This window comes from Corvus brachyrhynchos, unplaced genomic scaffold (assembly GCF_000691975.1).
Source record: "Corvus brachyrhynchos isolate BGI_N302 unplaced genomic scaffold, ASM69197v1 scaffold23, whole genome shotgun sequence".
In the NCBI taxonomy this organism is placed as follows: domain Eukaryota; kingdom Metazoa; phylum Chordata; class Aves; order Passeriformes; family Corvidae; genus Corvus; species Corvus brachyrhynchos.
The window spans coordinates 5,059,311-5,077,237 of record NW_008238983.1 but is presented as its reverse complement, the minus strand read 5'-3'; the positions used below and the strand labels follow the sequence as shown (position 1 = coordinate 5,077,237).

The 17,927-nt window shown below is 39.5% G+C and overlaps 1 protein-coding gene across 4 annotated transcripts in view; it reads right to left on the bottom strand.

The window, feature by feature from the left end:
- The window catches only part of LOC103618747 (cadherin-12), a 442,407-nt gene that overhangs the window by 25,059 nt on the left and 399,421 nt on the right, over positions 1 to 17,927 (bottom strand). For all 4 annotated transcript variants that reach the window (XR_001863453.1, XM_017738754.1, XM_008637182.2 and 1 more), the window contains one exon: positions 17,288 to 17,541. Coding sequence is in view for 3 of the 4 variants with exons in the window: in XM_017738754.1 (XP_017594243.1) it covers positions 17,288 to 17,541 (254 nt within the window). In the remaining variant the exon portion in view is untranslated. The remainder of the gene's footprint in view (positions 1 to 17,287; positions 17,542 to 17,927) is intronic.

Below are 17,927 nucleotides of genomic sequence, written 5' to 3'. Positions count from 1 at the left end.
TACTCACTTGGAAGGTTTAAGACTGACTTCTTTGAGTGAATTGCTATTGGAAGTAGTTCTGTTGATATGGAGAAAATGAGCAATATGTATTATTTGTAATATTTGCAAATTAGCTACTTTTGACTATGAACCTTAAATGATTAAGGGAATAAAAGAATTTACAGAAAACCAGACTTTTTCTGCTTTGAATGAGAAAGATCATGGGAAGAAATGGGAACAATAAGGTAAAGTTAAAGCTTATGTTCCAAGGATAATTATCCTCGTAATTTCTCTCCTCTAAGTGAAGATCATACAAAATATCAGATCTATTGGCCAAGATCTTCAGAGCTAAGACTAGATAAGACTTCAGAATATATAGGCTTAAGTAATTCCTCTTTTACTTTTTAAATTACTTGGGATCTCATTGCAAGGAGTATCCTCAAGATAAAAAAAGGCAGTGGCAATATAAAATCAGCACAACCAAAATTAGGCATTTGAAGGTTAATGGCTTCTGATCATTGTGCTTTTGTGCTCAATAAACATTTCCTCAAAAATTCCTTTTTGTTTTTTTTTTTTTTTTCATTTGAGAGGGAGAAATAACCTGGTGATAGAGGAGCTTTACAAAAATACTTCAACTTGTCTCAACTCACACTTTGCTGATGTAAAGCACATTGCTTACTCTAGTACCTAGTGACTTGGAACAGTGGCTTTTTTTAAGAAAAGTATTGCAAAGAAAGGTGATGGATGAAATAACAATTTTCTGTAATGTGATAGATCACTATTTGTGTATATGACCTTAAACTGTATAACTGCATTCACTTTAAGTTTTATTTAAATATTAAACTGCAGGTAAATAAAAGTCAAGAGCTCATGAAAACTTGGGATATTTAAATACCACCCATCATATCAGAATAAATGTTTTTAGCCTAAAAACATTAGGAACATGAAAACCAAGAGAATTCAATTGGGTTTTGTGATCAGTTAAGATTTTTTGTAATTCCAAAACATATATAATTAAATAAATGAAAGAAGCATTAAAGCAGGAGTGGCAAAAGGAGTAAGGGACTGCAAGAATACAAATGAGATTCTAGGTGTGATGAGACTACCTGAAAGCCCAAAGAAATTTTCATTAGCAGAATAATCATGTGCTGTGGCTTGAAATTATTGGACCTCTGCATATAACTGGATGTTGAGAATATGACACTTCTAAAACAGAATTTTGTCCTGGGCATCATGTCATGAGATAAATATCAAAAAATTAGAGGAAGCTTACAGAAAAGCAAGAGAAACTGTCTTGGGTCTAGGAATTCCAAGTTGTAAGGAAAGATTAAAAGAACATATGCTTAGCTTGGATAAGAGATGAGAAAAGGGAGACAGGATAATGGACTGCAGATAACTGAAGGGCTTCAACAGCAAAAAGGGAGGGTAGGATTTTTTCAACACAGAGAAGTGAAGGAGCAAAACTCAGAAAGGAAACTTTATGTTTTGTAGCAAAATCCTTCTGTCAGTGATGTACATTATGCTGCACACCAGAGGAACGACACGAGTGCTGTCGTTGCTACTGAGAAGACAAAGTGGGTAATGCAACAGAGACTGTGCAGTAAAGGAAATTTCTAGAAAGGTAGAATGAATAATTCTCATAGTCTTTGTAATGGTAAATTCTGCTAAATAGGAAACGGTGTAATAGTACCAATCATACTCATGATAAGGTGCAGTTCCAAACATTTTAAAATGAAACAATGGGTTTTGGGTCTTTTTAAGATTGCCATTATTAAAACAAAGGAAAACAGAAAAATCACTGCTACAATGAGGAACAAGAAATTCAGAGGTCAAGTCAAGCCTGAAAGAAATGAAAAACTTAGAGAATGCAATGTGTTGAATGGTAGAAGCTATATGTCCTCCAAAATCATATCCTGCCACTAAAATTTCCTTCCTGCAATTCTAAATCCATTCACTGAGTTATCATTGTGTAAAACTCAAACAAATCTTATCACCATATTTACATGTATAAATGTAACTGTAAGTCAGAACTTTATTGCTCTTCTCAAAGGTAAGTGCTAAACTCTTGTGTTGATTACTGGAAGTATCTTCCATTCCGGTTAACACTGAGGAGTGACTTCCATGATTTCGCTGAAGGCGCAATCAAGAATTTTTGAAATGAGTCGCCAGTCTAAAAATATTGACTCAAATACTCCAGCATAAGGTTTTCCAATTGCTGAGCAATTCTTTTATTGCAAAAAAAGGGTACAAAAGTACATGGCTCCCTGCTCTCAGAGTCCCAGCCACCCATGGAACAAAGTGTTTCTGGAGGAGTCAGATGTTCTGTGTGAGCTGCTGCATCATAAGGGCACAGAGACTCATCAGCTGCAAGAAGTTTTCAGCACAGTCTGCCAGGCATTTGTCCACTTCAGCAAGTTTCTCAACAATGAAAGATTTCTGCTTGTCGCTGTAACCCATGCATGCCTAAAGAAGTCATTAAGCTAAAACAGGTATAAATAAGTGCAACTTTTTTTTTTTTTCCTGTGCTACGTGATAGAGTCATCTGAGTTATTTAGGACTAAACAGGATTGTTAACTTTCCAGTCTTTCTCAGGGCTACAGCAGTTGAATCAGTGTTATATTAATTTAGTTTCTTTTCCATATGTTCTTTTGACTTAAATATTATCGTGGGCTCTCTGTCTTGTGTTCTTTTATTAACTTGAAAATGTTGTCTCAAACAATTTACAGGAGCAGAAATGCTAAAGAATCTTTTTTCTCATTTGTGCAGCATGGTAATATGAAATAAAGTCTAAGGTACTACTTGCTCAACAGTAGCAGACAGGTTTTGCATATCATTCATGTTGTCCAGTGCTAATACAAGCACAATAATTTTGAAGTGCCCTTTACACTGCACAACACAACAGCTATTGTGCTGCAAGCATACACACTATTTTATATGTGAAATATTAGATGCTTAAAAAAATAAAAGTACTTGTTATTGAATAAACTCTGTTAATATAAAATAGTCTAAGAAATACATTTCTTAGTATACTGAAAATAGATAGGACTTCTCTTGTGGAGAACTTCCAGTTTTAATACCTTGAGTTTAATATTATGATGTTCTGCTTGATGGAAGTAAATGCAATCAAACTTACCTATTGTCAATAAAAATATCATCTGCTATATTCATACTAAGAATTACTTGAAAAATCTAATGCTAATAATAGCAAAATAACATTTGAAGTTTTGTTGTAAAGTTTGCCTGTCATTAACCAAAAAATGTAAAGGATGTTCCTAGGTGGCAGATGCTGTTCCACTAGGTTGTGGGGGTTTTTTTTGTTTATGTGTTTTAAATAATTTATTAAACCATGTCCCTTAATGGCAGCAGAAACTTTTTGTATCTTTGCTGAATATCTTCAGAACACGGCTGAGGCATTAGAGATCAAAGCAAAGGAAACTGGTCTGCTGTCAGATTGTATCCCTTTGGTAATCTCATGGATATCAGGTAGATCCCAGAAGAGCTCCACCCATGCCAATACATAATAATCTCAAATACATTGGTTTTGTTGGGGATTTTTAGGGCGAATACTAGAAATGGAGGGTAAACAACAACAAACAAGCAAACAATAAAAAACCCTCAATGGACAAAACCCAGTCCTATCTGAAGTTTGAAAAGGAACCAGCACTGCCATTCATTACTATCTAACTATTTCCATGAAATCTTAACATGACCTTTCTCCAAACTGCCCAGTCAGACACAGTCACAGAAGGGCTTCTGCTGCTCTTCCAGGTTAAGTAGTTTTCTCCTATCCTGACATCCCTCCCTGCTTTGAATCTGCATTATCCTGTAGTTCTCCCAAATGCAATTTCCTTTTCAAATGAAAAGGGACAGTTTGTAAAAATGTAGCTTGGTCTCAGCTGCTTTGTGACCTAACCAGTGTCACACATAGGTCACTGCTCAGTTGTACTTGCAAAACTCATGTCAAAAACCACCTAAAGTGTAATGCTAAGTTTGTATAATAAAATGCAACCAAAAATGAGCAGCCAATGTGGTTGATCTAACTAGCTCTAAGTGCCTTTACTGTCATATAATAACACACAACCAACAGGGGGAGCATAGTTAGAAAGGTCTTATGGCATTGCTTTGTTCCAAGGTATCAAAAACTAGAGACGCCTGTGAGGATGATGCTATAGAAGTGCCAGAATTGCCTTTATACCACATCACACTTGACACATCTAAAAAAATACACCCCCAAGTTTACTAACATACCAAAATATTTCTGTCAGTTTTACTATGATTTTTCTTTCAGCATTTCACACAAGTAGCCATATTTCTGCATGATTTTGTAGAGAATTTCAAATGCACTTAACACTGACGTAAAGCTTTTGTAATAGCCCAGGCTGAGTGCTTTTGAAGATCCCACTGAGGTAATGCATCTACTGTTTTAGGAAGGATAGTTTTGCATTAGTTAAAATATTTTGGCTCAAAAAGCAGAGAATTCCGGGATTATTTTGACAAAAACCCAAATAAATTGTTGTCTCTCTACCCTCTTCCAAAGGAGTTCAGCACTGCAATTTCTCAGACTGCAGTCCTGTGAGCTGTACTTCAGCCTTCCCACAATGAGTGTTGTCTTTACCACCCAGCAGGTAGTGATGCTTAAGAGAAGGACAAAGGAATTGCTACACCTTGGGACAAGGTATCAATGCTTCTTGTCAGTGCTCCATGCCTATCATTTGCATGCCTTTCCTGTAACACTTGATCTCCCACAAGAAAAAAGTTTGGGCCTTTGGCATACTGCTTGACTGGGTTTACAGTCCTTTGTACATGCCTCCCTACTTCTGTGATTTTAATCAGGAGGTTGAAGGTTTAGTGATATTAGAAGTCAGTAGCTTACCTGGTCTGAAATGAGTAGTATCAGTGCAAATAAATTATACTTTGCTCCTTTGGAGAAAATCAACCATTATGCCAAATTAATTGACAGGAAAGCAGTAGCTGCAGACAGCCAAACTAATGATGGGTCGGAGTCAAGCGAGGGAAGCTGTTAAACTTTTCATAAGCTTTATAAATCTTACATAAGAATTTTAGTAAAACATGCCAGGTAATATAGGAATTAAAATGTGCTGCAGTTCAGTTATCAGGCCTTTCAAACTGCCAATTCTTCCTGTCTACAACTTCCCATGATTTCTCCTCCCTCTGCCTTTAAAGGTTTTATTCATTTTCTTATCTGACCCTTCAGTCAGCTCTACTGTCTGCTCTGCATTTCTCATTACCAGCTGAGTATCTTATCAAAAGCTGTTGTCATTTGGAAAATGCATTGTTTTTGTTCAGTCTCAACATCATTTTTCCTGCTTCACTGAGCAGGCAGAACTGCAACACAGCCAGGCAGAGGGAAAACTTTGTCCTACAGTTTAATTAAGTCTCAGTTTTTGGACTGTGAGCAGCAGTAGAAGGCATGTTGGACTTAACACCATCACTCCCGGCTTAGCAGTCAATACAGCTATGATAGGAAAGCAGCAGAGCACTTTCTCTACCAGCACCACACACTATAGGCCCTGAACACCATTTCATCCTGGTTTTGAAAGGTGTACATTTGCCCTTTGCCCTGTCTGTTCTTTCCCCCTTCATCCAGCCCATAGCAGGAAGAACCTGCCACCTGCATTCCCCAAGGCACCCAAGTACCAGAGGGCACATCTCACCCTTGGTGAAAAGACAGTAGGGCTCCTGCTTTGCTGGTTTTAGGTGGGGAAAGAGCATGCTGGGATGGGTGTCTGGGTGTCTGTGAGTATCTCTACTAATGGGCAGAGTGAGAATAGAAAGATGGAGCAAGTAAATCTGAGAGGATGCCTCAATCCTGAAGAAAGATGAGAGGGGGGAAAGCAGATGCTATGACTCCATTAGACGGTCAGCCTCAGTAGAAGCCTAAACTTTACTTTGCATTTGGATGCATCTGACCTAAACCCCAAAGGGTAAGAAAGAGATGCTTCCTGAGCTGCTGTTCCGATGCCTGGCTTGGAATGTTTTGTCTTCTGGTAAAGTGCTAAGGCATTAAATACCTAAATGCTATAAAGGAGAGCTGGCCTACTGGCATATATTCAATAGGAATAATCTTTGATTGTTTTCTTTTGCATTGTGTAAATATGTAAATATTAGCTCTGCTCTATATCTTTTGGAACCAAAATCTGAACAAATGTCTTTTTATCCGTTTAAAAAGATGAAGTAAAATGCTGATGCTGAGACAATCAAAGGAAAAGGAAATAAAGTAATCATGCTGACTCTAGAGAAAACTGCAGTGCACAGTAAAAAATTTATTGCTTGCTTAGATCATCAGTTGGGACTCACTTGGTTTGTCAGCTGGATCTGCAAGAGGAAACAGTGAAGTCAAGAATTGGAGGCTTCATTGTGCTGCTTTGAAGCTGATTTGGTGAAATGCTTATAAAAAAAGAGATTATTCAGAACAGCTCTGATGCTGCAGAGCTGCTGCATTTTTGTCTTTTCTTTCTTCTCCCCAAGCCTCCGATGTATCAAGGAATGCAGAATCTGCAGAGGTCTGTATATGTATACATCATCTTTTCGAAGGTTTTATGAATTTCATGAGGGCACCAGGCAAAAGTTGCTGTATAATTTGCATGCTGATACGCTGACCTGAGCATCAGGTGCCTATCTGAGCTGAATTTCTGTGCTGTGTTTCCTTCACACTATTTTCAGATTTATTTTCTAAAATAATCTGCTGTTATAGATCTGTATACTTACTATTTCAATGAATGCTGACAGCAGTTTTTTAGCCATCATAGATTCCCTGCCTTTATTTTCCACAGGTTCTATTCCAGCTTATTAAAGATGGATGCCACAGAATCATAAAAAGGTGGAAGTTGGCAGGTACCTCTAGAGGTCATTTGGTCCAAACCCTCCATTTAAGCAGGGACACCTAGAGCCATTCACCCAGGACCAACTCCAAATGGTTTTTTTTAATATCTCCACAGAGAGATACTCCACCACCTCCCTGGGCAATCCGTGCCAGTGCTTGGTCAACCTCACAGCAAGAAGTGTTTTCTGTTCCTGATATCCAGAGGAAACCTGTTTCAGTTTGTTCCCACTGCCTCTTGTCCTGCCCCTGGACACCACTGGGAAGAATCTGTCTCCATCCTCTTTGCACCCTCCCTTCAGGTGCTCCTATGGGCACTAAGTGCATTTATCTTCTCTTCCCTGGACTGAACATTTCCAACTCTCTCAGCCTTTCCTCATAGAAAGAATACTTCAGTTCCTTCATCATTTTCACAGCCCTTTGCTGGACTCCCTCCAGCATGTCCATATCTTTCCTGTAATGAGAAGCCCAGAATTAAGACGCAGTAGAAGTAGAAATATCTGAGATCTGTTTGTGTCTACAGTCAGAATATGACTGAAACTTCCAAACACAGAGATTCCAAAAAGTGTAAAACTCTCAAAAACCCTGTTATTTAAACTTTATTAACAAGCCTGAAAGAAAAAACCAAACAAACAAGCAAAGTGCAAAATATGTAAGAAAATCTGTATGCAATAACTTTTTAAACATAATAATAAACTTGAGTACTTTAGGACCGGAAAGTATAGTCAATACTTACAAAGAGATCTAAAGGATAAATTCAGAATGAAAGGACTTGGATTCTGACTAGATTGCGATGGTAGTTATCCTTGTGGAAAGGGATGAAAGACCTTAAATGAAAATATTGGGAAGCTTATTTATTATTCTATACTAGTGAGATAGCTTCAGGATCATCTTGGTGTACCAAAGTGCAGATTACCAACTAACACCTTTCCCTGTAGCAAGTAGGTTTTTCTTAGACATAGTTTTAAGTCCTGAGCCCTCATAATCCTATGTCAAGCCCTGAGAGGTTCACCGATTGAGGTGATATGATAATGGCTGCAGCCATTAAAACTCTGTTTTAACCTCACAATTGCTTTCCAGAATCCCTGAGAAACTCATTGCTGGAGAAATCTGGAATAAGAGTTCTTGATGAAAAATCATGAGGACTATTGTTTGAGGCAAAAGTACAGTGTGTGCCTCTGGGATGAGAACGGGCTTTGTAAAATCGCATCACGAGGTGGTACAAGTGCTGTGAAATAAACTAGAAATTATTATGAACTATTATGATCATATTGTTCTTTCCCTTCACTTTGGCTACTTAGCTGTTCTCAATTAATTTAAAAGCTTTCCTTGCCAGGTTGTTCTTTGCCTTGGATCTGAATGCATAATTCTTGATTTTCAGCATCCACTTCCTTCACAAACAGGCCGTTCACTGAGAGCCGTAGTCCATAAACTTCTTGGGTCTACACATCTATTTCAGTTCAATCTCCTGACTGACATTTTATAGCATAATATGACTGCATGTGCCAGCTGAAGATCACTTGCTGTTTTTCACAAGCTTCAGTAACTTGATAAATTACTGGCTGTAAATAAAGGTTACTAGCCTCTCTCAGTTTTAGACTTTGTTTCCAGTTGCTTTTGACTTGCTGGACTTAGGAAATAATATTTCATGCTTCAAGTGCATCCAGGAGTTGATCTAGGAAAATTTATGCATGTCAAATGCATCCCACTAGTCCTTTATTTGGGAAGGTCTGATTTTTCTCTAGCACAGTCTTTCTGACTTGTGCCAGAAAGTACTTACCTTTGCTCCATGTTCCTGCCAGTCTTGAGAAAACCCACACAGATCAAAATGCCATTCTACATGTGTCCCAAAATTGCAAAGAAGGATTTTTAATGCACGACTTTGTCTGTTTCCAGTGAACCTGCTGCAGCATCACAGAGGGCTAATGAGTGACTACAATTACCTTCCCCCCTGATCGTGTGTGATTGCTTCAGCCTTAAGTATATAGATTTAAGATTAAGACAAATTCACACCTTTTTCGTTATTTCTCCTTGTAGTATCTCCAAGCCTATCACTGAATCAAGGTACCACAGACTCTGAATTGATTCAACTGAGCCACTTGCCAGCTGAGCTGTGATAACTGTCTGTGTGCATCTAATCCATTCCAAGTGTAAAATAAATTGTATTAATTTAAACTACCATGAAGGGGACTAGCATAATAATTTGTTACATCTTGTTTCATGGTAAAGGTAAAGCAGAGACTGTAACTCTGCTGTGACTGCTAGAAAACAGCTCCTTTTGAAGGACAATTTATACACAGAATAGGAAAGCTTTTTCTGCCTTCTGTTTGAAGAGAAGTCACTTTTCTGTCCAGTCCCTTAAAACCAACCAGTCACTGAGGAGGAAGACAAGTCATTCAAACCTAGAGAATGGCAGAGCAATACATGGGATCATAGGGGAAAAGCTTACAGGAAAAGGTTGGTGGAGTAGAAGATGTGATTTCCTTGAGGTCATGAAGACAAAGTTTAGGAGCCACAAAACAGAGGACAGACAAGAAGTCAAAAGAGGGGAGAAGTGGGAGCTGGAAGTAGGAGTTCATTGCTCTATATCATATCCAGCATGGCTGGAAGGTAGGTAGATGGGGATCTTGGTGCTCACTGAGCCAAATGAGAATGGAAAGGAGAGGATGGTGAGAAAAGAGCAGATGTGTCTGCCAAATATACACCTTGGGATTCTGAGAAAATGTTGGATAGGAACCCAGTTTCTGTAGTTTCTGAAAGAAGATAAAGTAACTGGAACGAAGAGAAAAAAATGCATCAAGACACTGAGATCAAAAAAGATGTCTGTCCTCAGCAGAAGAAAGGAAGAGGGTAGACTAGGACACCAATTAAGTTAATGCGAGATGGTTCAGGAGTAAAAAATATAGAAACCAGCTGTGGGAGGAAAAAAAGACTGTGGAATAGGAGACTACTCTTTGACAGAGCATAAGAGATATAAGAAAACATTGATCTGGCAGGAGGACAGAAAAAGATAGCAAGGCATCTGCAGCAGAAATTGAGTAGTTCTGCAGGGATTTGAATTGGATAGCTTGGATAAAATAGAACTTGGAATAGAGGTTTTAAAAATGGGGTGTGTGACAGGGATTTCATAAAATGCAAGGGACAGAATATAGCTAAAATTGCAACAGAAACCTACAGGAGGCAACAGAGCAAGAAGTGTGCAATAACCGCCAGAGCAGCTAAAAAGAAACCAAAATTTCTGTGTCTCAACGTCTCTTATCTCTACAAAACTGACTTATTTCTCTCTAGCATGGTACCATACACAGAAAAATAGCTGTCACTTAATCTGTTATTAAATGAAGAGGCTTGAGGTGCTAGAACTAAATGTCTCAGACTTTCTACATATATATCCAACTGTAAGATATATTTTGATGTCACAGGGTGGGACTTTTCTTTTTGAAGAATAAGTAAATTCAAAAAATGTGGGCACAAAAAATCAGAAGAATTATGGGATCAAAAAGTCAAACCCTTACATACTTTAATTCATCTTGTTAGTGCTTGTACATTAAGATACGGTGTTCAAGGATTCAGGAAGAAACCTTGATTTTCTTGATCTTAACATGACAAAGTATTTTGCTGGAAAAACAGAACCTATTCATCAAAGTTTATGGACCATTGTGAAGTAGTTCAGAAAACAAATAAGGCTTTCCCTTTGGAAGCACGTGCAGGGAATACAGTCTTATCCCCAAGATACTGAGGGCAGGACTGACCTATGGCTAGTACACATGGCTTTTTACTTTATTATCACAGTTTCATGACTCTGGACTTGGTCAAGGCAATGCATGGCCCCCACAGCTTTCCTCCTTTGATTGGTTCTTTCAGTTCATAAGGCAAAACTCCTGAGTCAAGCAGAGAAGATCTGAAGAACAGTGTTGTGGCACAGAATATGAAACTCATTGTTAATTAGAGTCATGTCTGGGATTCACATCAGGGACAATAATCGTCTTATACTTTATGCCAGAAGATCATCTCCATGGAAATCTGACAACTTCAGACGTGTCACTGCAAAGCTGTTGAACTTCTCACACACTGTTAGACAGAGCTCACTAGGAATTCGGTCTTGCCCTCCATTTCTGCTTTCTTGTTATTTAGACAGCTCTCACTATAATATTCACGCTGTATGGACATATAAAACAGTGATTTTTAGGAAGTCCTGAAAACCCTTGTACCAGAAGTAAAAGGATCTTTACCAAAAACGTGAATAGTTACAAATTACATACATTGTAACACACTACAAGACAGCTGCTTTTTTTCCTCCTAGTCATCTTCAAACTGTAATAAACTAGAGGAGTCTGGGAAGAAAATGAGACCAGAGCTGTTTTTACAAGTGCTTTGGGATTTTTAATGGACAAAATGTACATAGGACTTCACCTTAACATGTAAGCTGAGCATTTCTTGAAGCACTAAGGATAAAATGGGAATAGACAAAAGAGATCACCTGAGACACATAAGCTCCAGATTTAACACAGTTTGAAAATTAGGTGCACTGGGGTAATGTTCCAAAACAGCTGCAAAGCCAGTCACCCTTGCAGGTGTTGGATACCTGCAGCTCCTTTTCTCCTTGTGTTTAATTTCCTGTTCATTACCCAATGCATGCTCTGTGCTCTTTTGCTCCAACATCTCTAGGAAATACCTGCCTACAAAACGAACCTTTTAAGACTCCTGACTTGTCCAAAAAATTTGATACCAGTAACAGAAGAAAAGAGAAAAATAATATAACACTCATCATTTTCAATGTCCTACAGCAAAATATTTTTCTTTAACAGCTGTATCCAGTTTTCATTCTTAGCTGTTATCTCCCCCTTCCTGATGTGCCTAACATAACAGACCTAAAATTTTTGTCTGATAACATGGATTTAGTTGCTGGAACTAATACTGTTTCCTTTCATGTGAGCTGTTCTAGCTAGCCTTGCTCTCTGGAGTTTTGCCTTCTGTTGCATACACTGCAGATTTTATCCCAGTCTTCATTGTTTGGCAGACTGTTGATTATTTTTTTTTTCTGTTATGGACTTCTTAATGGCAAAACCATTCCAGGAAAACATTTCAGAGAAAATGAATGAATTTGTAGAGAAACTACAACCAGTAGTTATAGTGTTACCCAGTACTACCCAGTAATTTGTATGGGCTGTGTCTTCAAAGAACATGACTTGCTTTTCCCCATTTGTTTAGAGGGCATATTTACTCAGAAGTTGTTTGGACTCCTTTCCAGCATGATGAAATTGATGAAGTTATTCTTTAGCTCTGTGAGATGATCTAGATTTTAAACAGCTAACAGAGCATGACTGGTCAAGATACAATTAGAACTTGCAAACACATTCAACACTGTCAAATTAATTTTCACTTTTCTAACTTATGTTCTTGTTTTGTTTGTTTTCTTTTTTTTTTTTTTCTTAGAGGATATAAAACTTAGGGGATATTGAATACTAACACGTTGGTGTATTGGGTCTGGCTGAGATGAAATTCATTTTCCAATAGCAGACTTCACAGTGCTGTGCACTCCATTGGTACCTAGAAAGGCATTCCTAACATGCCAGTGTTTTGGCTACAGCTGAACAACCCTGGCACAGCATTAGCTCTGTGTCTCCAACATTCCCCCCATCAAGGGGTTGGGGGTGGGCAAGATCCTGGGTGGGCAAGGTCCTGGGAGGGACACAACTGTGCCAGTTAAATTAACCAAAGGGATATTCCATGCCATACGATGTCAGCCCAGATATAAAAGCTAAGGAAAGGATGAGGAAGTGGAGGAATTTGACAGTGTTTGTCGTCTAGAGAAACCATTACGTATGTCGAAGCCCTCTTCCTGGGAAGTGACTAAACGTCGCTTGCTAATGGGAAGTAGAGAATAAACCCTTTTTTCCTCTTCACTTATGCATGCACGAAGTTTCATTTATGCTTTAGTAAACTGCCTTATTGAGTTGTTTTCCATCTTGTTTTCTCTCTCCCATTCAGCTGGGAAGGGGAGTGATAAGAGTGGCTTGGTGGGCATGTGGTGTCTGTCCAAGGTCAACACACCACTGTCCTTTTTGGCACCTGAACGGGGGCAAGAGAAAGGCAGTTATATCTATCTATCTATCTATCTATCTATCTATCTATTTATCTATCTATCTATCTATCTATATTGAATGCTATAGTAATAGCAGTTATTGAGTAGCAAGCTCCTTTGCAGGACACGAGGTTTGTCAGCTGCACTGCTTATCTCCTTGTTCTGCTGAGTTTGGGAACATGTTAACACAAACAATGGCTCTGTGGTTTGCCCTTACATGACAGCCTGGTTATGCGGGGGGGAAAATATCTTCTGTGGGTGGTGAGGGAATACACCTCCCTCTCCCTGCCCAAGATTGATGTGAATGGGTTTATAATGCAGGCTCCCATGGTCATTGCTCATCCTTATTTAAGCTGCTTAATATTGTTAATAATAACTAATAAACTAATACTTTTGGCACACTATGGGATTTGTGGAATCTGGTGTCATCCTGGTGTTAGAGAAAACAAACTTTAAATATGGAGATATGGAAATGTGCCCTGAGGCATCCAGTTCCTGGGTGGCAGGGTGTGTGGGAGGATTTGGGCAGGTTCCTAGGGTGGTTATTACCTCCAGTTACCTGTGACTTTGCACCTGAACAGGTGACCAACACTGGCAAACTGACCCGTCAACTGAGGGAATGGTGCCTTGCCCACCCCAGAGAAAGCCAGCACCTTCTCTCCCTGTGCTGGAACCTGGCCTGTGCCTGCTGAGCCACTGTTCAGTACTCTCAGTGGGCTGTAGTTGAGGCAGGAACCAAATTGTATTTGAGGACACCATGGCTGAGACAGGGACACAAACCACAGCAATTACAGTACTCACACCAGTGGTGAAAACAAACAAATGGATAAGGCAAGCTAGAGGTCCATATCATTGATAGGAAAGGGAGGAAGAAGAAGGTGAAGGAGAAGACAAAGGAGAAGGAGAAGGAGAAGGAGAAGGAGAAGGAGAAATAGAATCAGGAGAGGAGAGGTCAGATGAAGAAGCTGGTCCTTCAACAAAGAAATTTGAAGAAGTGAGACAAATCAAACAGGAACCTGAAGTTACCCGTTCCTTGAACTCATCAGAGCTCTAAGATTTGCGGAAAGATTGTAGCCACCAGCCAGGTGATGCTGGGATAATGGCTGACAATCAGCAATTAGAAGGTCAGGAAGCCGCAACAGCTGAAATCCCTTGCTATAGGCGGGGAAATTGAAAGAGGGATTGGAAAAGAAGGAGAAATTTGCAGTCTCTGGAGATGGCCTCTCTAAAGCGTGAGGGCACAATATCCGTTTAAGGAAGATCTTGTGAATTGCCCAGGAAAGTTAATCAGTGCAGATGAAGTTATCCAGTACTTGAGAGAATTAGAAATCCTGGAAGTTGTCAATAGCAAACTAAAAAGTGATAATGTCGCTAAAGATCCAGAGAATGCCCCTTGCACAATGGCCATGGTGAGAAAGGTGGCTCAAAGTGCCCAAGAAGCACCATCATATAACAAGTTATCAGAAAACAAAAGAGGCTATGCTATATTTATTGATGGCAGCGTGGTATGAAACCATTGGAGATGGAAAGCTGCTGTGTGGAGCCCTACACAACAGCTGCTAAAGGAGAAGAGTCGTCAAGCCTATTTGCAGAAGTGAAAGCCTTCCATCTAGCCCTAGAGATTGCTGAATGAGAAAAGTGGCCTGTATTCTGTCTCTACACCAACTCCTGGATGATAGCTAATGCCCTGTGGTGGTGGCTGCAGCAATGGAAGACCAACTGGCAACACAGGGGCAAACCCTTCTGGGCTGCTGCACTGGGGCAGGACATCGCTGCGCAGGTAGAAAACAACTCTGAATGTAAGTCATGTAGATGCACATGTACCCAAAAGTCGTGCCACTGAAGAACACCAGAACATTCTGGGACATAGTTCATGTTTTTCTGTGGGCATGAACCAGCTGAATCAGCTCATAAATGTGACCCTGGGAGCACTTCTGCAGTTTATTGGTGTAAGGGGTCAGCAAGTAGTGCAGTGAGACTCAAATGTAGGGGTAATAACTATAGATGGGCATTTGGACACTCAAGTAATGATTTCAGGGTTAATGGACATTATAATGGACATTATAAAATGGCTCAGGATTCAATATTCCTGTGAACACAGTATATGGATAAACCATCTTGAGACAATTATTTTTCTTGTGTAGTTGCAAATGCAGAATCAGTAAAAAGCACTTGAGTCTCCTGGGAGGGTTTGTGAAATAAAAAACTCTCACTGAGGAGTGTTTATACATCCAAATGATTCCACTGTCACATGAAAAACTGCTCAACACTGTGATTAAAGGCTTTCTCTCTGGTTGCAAGACAGTATGGTTTTCAACAGAATATTTACTTCACTGGGGCTGTTTTCATAGGCTACCACCAGGGAAACAAGTTCAGAGTTCAGTCTTTGTTAATGAAGATTTTGATCCTTTGTCAGGGAAGGAATGTGTCACAGACTCACGAACAAATACATTTCTGTATTTAAAAAACTGAAGATTCTATTAAAAAAAAAAAGTGAAAAAGCCAGCAATAACAATAGTTTTAAGCAAAAATTAACTGTGAGTTGACAAAGCAGGAGCTAAAGAGTCATTGTTGTATGTTAAATTTTTGCATATGATTACAACTAGCATGTTTATTGTATATTTTGACAAGTACTGAGCAAAAATACACATAATTAATAAACATGGATTTGAAAAGTCCAAATTCAATTTGTAATCAAATATGCATGAATGTGCATGCACTTAGTAGACACTAGTGGCATTTTCCTGTTCTGTCATAGTCCCATTTGATAAACATTAATAGACATTGATAACCATTAATATTTAAAGACTGATGACACACATTATGTCTGCAATAGTTCTTATTAAATTCTCAGGATAAAAATGTTTCCTGAAGCCAGGTAGGTCCAACATAAATCGGTACTGGAAGTATGTGTTAATGACTGCCTATATCTTAGACAGTTTCTAAGCTTTAAGGGGCTTCCTTTTTGGTACATGACTCTGGTTCACTTTAATCTTTCTAATGTGGCTGTAAATAGGTCATCAAAATCAATGTATTACATTTGTATAACAGATCCCCGCTCCTTTTTATTTCATGAAAGTAAGCTATAGCAATAAAGGAGAGGCCTGCCTGGCAGGAGTTTCCTTGTGCTGAACACAGCCACGTTGGTCAGCAATCACATCCCCACAGCCTCAGACAAGACACCTGTGGTGATTTTTTTATCAGAACATTTGTTCTTTTCCAGATGTAGGGAGTAAGTGGTTCTTGTGAAAGGAGCAGTGCTTGCCATCACCCATTGAGGTCTAACGCAGGCAGACACAGCATGTACAACCTCATTTCTCACTGCTGTACTTCAGAGATATTTTTGTGGAAGACCCAGTGTGGAAGATCAGACCTAAGCACATTTTATCTCAAACATTCTGAGCATTGCTACAGGAAAGGTGTGATCAGAGGAGAGGATCCTGCAGAGGTGGGGCTGGGCTGTTCTGAGCCAACTTCCTGCTCCACCTTGAGACTCATTCTCAGCTTCCCCCTGCCAACTCATTTCCTGGAGAAGGGCTGGCTGTGCATGTGCTAACAAAGTGGTGTGAAAAATCTTCTTTACATAAGAGGTGTGCACCAGGTTAACTATAAAAGGCATGGATTGGGCCCCCTTGCTGTCTCTTTTCCAGTCTTTCTCTTTCACTATCATTGCTTGCCCCAGCTCTGGACCATCCCCACTGGCAGGTCCAGCAAGGAATCTAAGGACTGGTGATAATCTTTGTTCTCTCTCCCTTTTCTGTCTTCTGTTCTATTCCCTTGCTTTCCCTGAGCAAAACATGGCCCCTACTCCATACTGAAGTTTTTTATGGGAATGGGGAGTTTGTGGATGTGCGTTGTGTCTTTTGAGCCAGCACCTTTTGAGGAGCCTGTTGTGGGAGTTGGGAACTTAATGAAGTGCACCTTACAAAATTAAGGGCTACCACCCTTGTGAAAGTACATTGTAAGAATTTCAGGGTTAGCCAAGACCTTGTGAGTCAGAGTAAAAGCCTGAGAGTTCCCTGACACATGACTTTGTTCAGCCTGGAGGAGAATTTACAGTGAACATCACTTCCTCTCCCAGTGGGTTGTGACACCCAGACACCATGCTATTCCTTAGTCTTAACATACCATCTCTAAAGCCGTGTCAGTGTGTGGTAACTTACATGATTAGTATGATAAGGAGCTGTGAGCAATTAATGTATTTTTCCAGAGAATTCACCCAAATGAGTATCTATTTTTGATACTTTTCATATCATCAGTTATCTGTTACAGTGGCAGACTTGGTATAATTTATATCTCCATACCAAGTTCTTTGCCAGTGCATCCAACTGTCAGCAGCATTTTGGGTTGTCAGAGAGTTACTGAAGGAGGAAAAGCTCTCTTACCTAACTGAGCTGCTGCCAGCATCAAGGTCTTGTGCTGTCACTGCACCTATAATGGTCCCCACAGGTGTGTCCTCATAGACTTCCATCGTGTACATGGGCTTGCTGAACACTGGAGGCTCATCCATGTCCAACACATTTATCTTCACAGTGGCAGTATCTTTGAATGGGCCCACTGAGTGAAATCGATGGTCAAGATGGAGATTGGAGGCCTCCACCTTAAAGGTGTATGCCTTTTTCGTTTCGAAGTCTAATGGCTGTAGGAAGAACAAAAGCAAAACATCAGATTTGACTAAAAATCAGACACTGCAAAATCACTTTGTCTGGATTAATCTGACAAAACTTAAGATGCCTTTAGTGTAAAACTAATCTCCTGAGCTAATCAATCATTTAGGTTTGTTTTGAAGTTCATCTTATGCTAAGGTGGTTTTTGAAATAGGCCAGATGAATCATAGTCAGGAAATTACTGCTTCTCCACATCAAAAAAATCAGGATGACTGGCATGGATGTAAACAGTTACACTGTAGATGTCTGAAGTTAAATGAGTGAGATTCATTTCTTGCAAATGAGCTGAGTGCAGGTTAGTCAGAGATTTGCATTCGCAACTCCAATGCACAGGCAATCATCTGTCTCTAGCTGATCC